At 40.2% G+C, this 3,162-nt stretch overlaps 1 protein-coding gene across 3 annotated transcripts in view; it reads left to right on the forward strand.

The window, feature by feature from the left end:
• The window catches only part of LOC131891601 (MFS-type transporter SLC18B1-like), a 20,309-nt gene that overhangs the window by 15,004 nt on the left and 2,143 nt on the right, over nt 1–3,162 (forward strand). For all 3 annotated transcript variants that reach the window (XM_059241218.1, XM_059241216.1, XM_059241217.1), the window contains exons 5-8: nt 880–1,047; nt 1,523–1,790; nt 2,100–2,234; nt 2,291–2,416. In XM_059241218.1, coding sequence (XP_059097201.1) covers nt 880–1,047; nt 1,523–1,790; nt 2,100–2,234; nt 2,291–2,416 — 697 coding nt within the window. The remainder of the gene's footprint in view (nt 1–879; nt 1,048–1,522; nt 1,791–2,099; nt 2,235–2,290; nt 2,417–3,162) is intronic.

The following is a 3,162-nucleotide window of genomic DNA, read 5'->3' on the forward strand; positions in this document are numbered from 1 at the left end:
TGTGGCGACCCTGATCATGTGGTCGACTGAACTAGTAGAACGAGTTTCAGCTCTGGTTTTCTCTTTCCGGTTTTGTGCACACTTCTTTCGATCGGAGGCTAATAAAGTCGTTCGCTCACACAAAGTATTCTGTCCGCTATACAGTACATATAATATGCCAGCAAAAAAGATAAGCTCTGAAAATTAAATTGAAGAAAATGCGTTAAACTCGAAAAAGAGAGTTAATGAAGATTCACTGCAAATAAAAAAACATGAAGTATCCTTATTATAAATGTTTATTTGCGAGAATACATCTCAAAGGACATTACATGGCTTTTAATCGATAATCACACAAATAAACCTGCTTTATGCCATAAAAGGTAAGGTGTATATTTTAGGCGTACCCAGTGATGACTCTTGTCCATTTGTTTCAAAGTAACACATGCGGATGGCAGAAAATGGCGCAAAGGTTTCGGCATGAGAGTTCGCAGCACGTCTCAAGCAAGGAAGGTGCCAAAAAAATCGTTTGTAACTATGCTGTGTATTGTCACACACTGGAAGGCTTACCTTGGCAAGATTTTAAAACTCTTGGAAATCTTATCAATTATGGAACCAGATTTGGCAATCCATTCAATTTTTCTCCCATTTTAATCTCTGCAAGGTTTGAAGAGGCGCACTTTTCATCATGTGAATTTAGTAATATTTTTGGTGACAAAATTTACTCATAAAAACTAATTTTCTGAATTAAACAACCTTTCTGAGACAGAAGCGTTCAAAATTTTAGAATTGACAAAATCCGTGAAACGTGAAAACAACCCTAACTTACAATGCTTTTGTTTGCGTGATATGTTTTACCTTTACCCAATAATAAAGCTGCCTGTCCATTCTTTGTTTCTGCAGGCGTGTCTGCACCTATTTGGGGAATTTTTTGTGATCGGAAGCCACCCAAAATTGCCTCGTTCGTTGGAGCTCTGTTCATTGGAGGTGGGTTCGTCTTCATGGGACCACTTCCTTTCATTCCAATCAAGAAGAGCATCCCATTGATTGTGGGAGCACTTCTTCTACACGGTAATTGAGTATATATTATCTGCAAAAACATATATCAATAGTTGCATACGAATTCGATGGAATTTGGAATGTTTACCTTTTTGATCTCAAAAGGCTAGCTTTCATATGAATGTCACAATCAAGGCGAGAACTCAAAAATGTCAATTTTTCTAGCTTAAACAGACACTGGCACAAAGGGCATTGGAACTGCATTTATTTGGTATCATCACATTGTTCAATCAAATTACTAGCCATTCAGACCCTCAATAGTTTTTTATTACTATGGGTTAAAAAAGGAGCGAATTCGACGTTGGCACGAAATATAATCCTTATATGTGTCCACATTTGCTCAAAGCATTTTCATTCATTTGCCACCACTTTGATGCACTTCAAACCATCTAATCTGATATGTTTGCCCTTAATTGAATTGAAAAATAGCGTTGAGTGCTGAATTCATGTCCGGGCTCGTTCAAGAATTCTTGGATTGTATTTCAAGGAATCGGATTGGGGGCGCAGGTTGTGTCTGGGTTTGCGGATGCTCATAGACAAGCCATTGCTGCTGGACTTCCCGACAATGTTGACACTTATGGTCTGATTTCGGGACTGTGGACATCCGTGTTTGCATTGGGAGCGTTCATCGGTCCGACCGTGGCTGGAATCCTGTTCGACGCCATTCACTTCCCATTGGCCACCCTCTTTGTCATCATAGCCGAGGCCTTAGTGATCGTTTTCATAACCATTTTTGTTGCCGTGGACATGCTTAGGTATGTGAATTTGAAAACAGCAAAGAATGCGAGTTTTAGATTAGTATGTTCCATTTCGATCTAGATCTAAATCAAATTTGCTCCAACTGTTGCAAAACAGGATTTTTTTATGGAAGATTCAGAAAGATTTGCTTCACAATTACATGTTTCCTTTGTGTCGCTATTTAGTGGAGATCCCGATCAGAATGTTAAAATGTTTTTTTTTTCAAACACTATCGAGCTTTAATTTCAGTTTGGAAAAAACGGTTTATAAAATTCTGCACTTTGATGGACATCAAGTACCAACTCACTGGATTTATTCACTTTCAGAGCAAGGTCCGCCCGAAATCAGGCCATTGCGTCAACTTCTGCTGATGAAGAGACTTCTACCCTCCTTGATCAGGATGGGGAGAGTGGCTACGGCTCCGTGAATGACACTGCTCAACAAAGGCGAGAAAGGATGAGGTAGGGAGGTCTGAGAGGGTGCCTAGGATCCCCAAACTCATGTGCATATGTTCCAGGTCTCGGAATACCAGGACCCGGAAATACTCGGAAGTGCTGTCGACCAGCATGGCAGGCAGTGTGGCCCGGTCGGTCAGCATGGCCTATCCACAGTTCATGATGCCTGGAGTGGCCAATTCCTACAGGTAGGAAGCAAAACAAGTCAAAAAAGGTTCTGACACATTACCAGATCTCGAAGCAGGGGGGCTTGGTGTTTCATTTTCCGTTGCTTAACTTTTATGCCCTTTCAAACATTAGCAGACCTTTTCCAGGTTTTTCCGATTTTCATTAAAAAGAAGAAGAGTCTAGAAAATTGCTCAGCAGATGCACTGAAAAGACACTGATACACTTAACATTTTGCACTTGATTTACAATTTTATTTTACGATGCATCCATGCCAGGAAATAAAAAGAAAAGAAAAGAAGGTCAAAATGGAATAAAGCATGAAACCAAAATGGATCGAGATGGAATTTGCGATCTGAATTTTTCTTAATGATGAAAAAAAAGATAAAAAAGAACCATGATGTGAAAGTTGGAACAAAGTAAAAAAAGGAGAAAAAAGGACATGAAAGGAGGTCAAAAATGGGTTGGGAAATGACAATTGTGAGGCAATTTTTTCCAAGTTCTTTGATGACAATAGTGAAGGTTTCACAAACTCCCTACATAAGGTACCCCATAAACGCTTGGATTAAAGTGGAAATAGTAGTCGACGACTCTTATCTCTTCTTCTCTGTTGGTAGCCCCAACCTAGCGAAATCACCTATTCTCTTCTTCTTGTCTGTCCCCAGGGAGTACGTTCCTCCTTGGTTTCCACCTAGCACGTGTGTTGTTTACCTGCTCCACAGCTGGTTCTCATTCACACGCGCTGGTTTCTCTCTTTGGCTCTCTTGGC

The sequence above is a fragment of the Tigriopus californicus genome, chromosome 12 (assembly GCF_007210705.1).
Source record: "Tigriopus californicus strain San Diego chromosome 12, Tcal_SD_v2.1, whole genome shotgun sequence".
NCBI classification, from domain to species: domain Eukaryota; kingdom Metazoa; phylum Arthropoda; class Copepoda; order Harpacticoida; family Harpacticidae; genus Tigriopus; species Tigriopus californicus.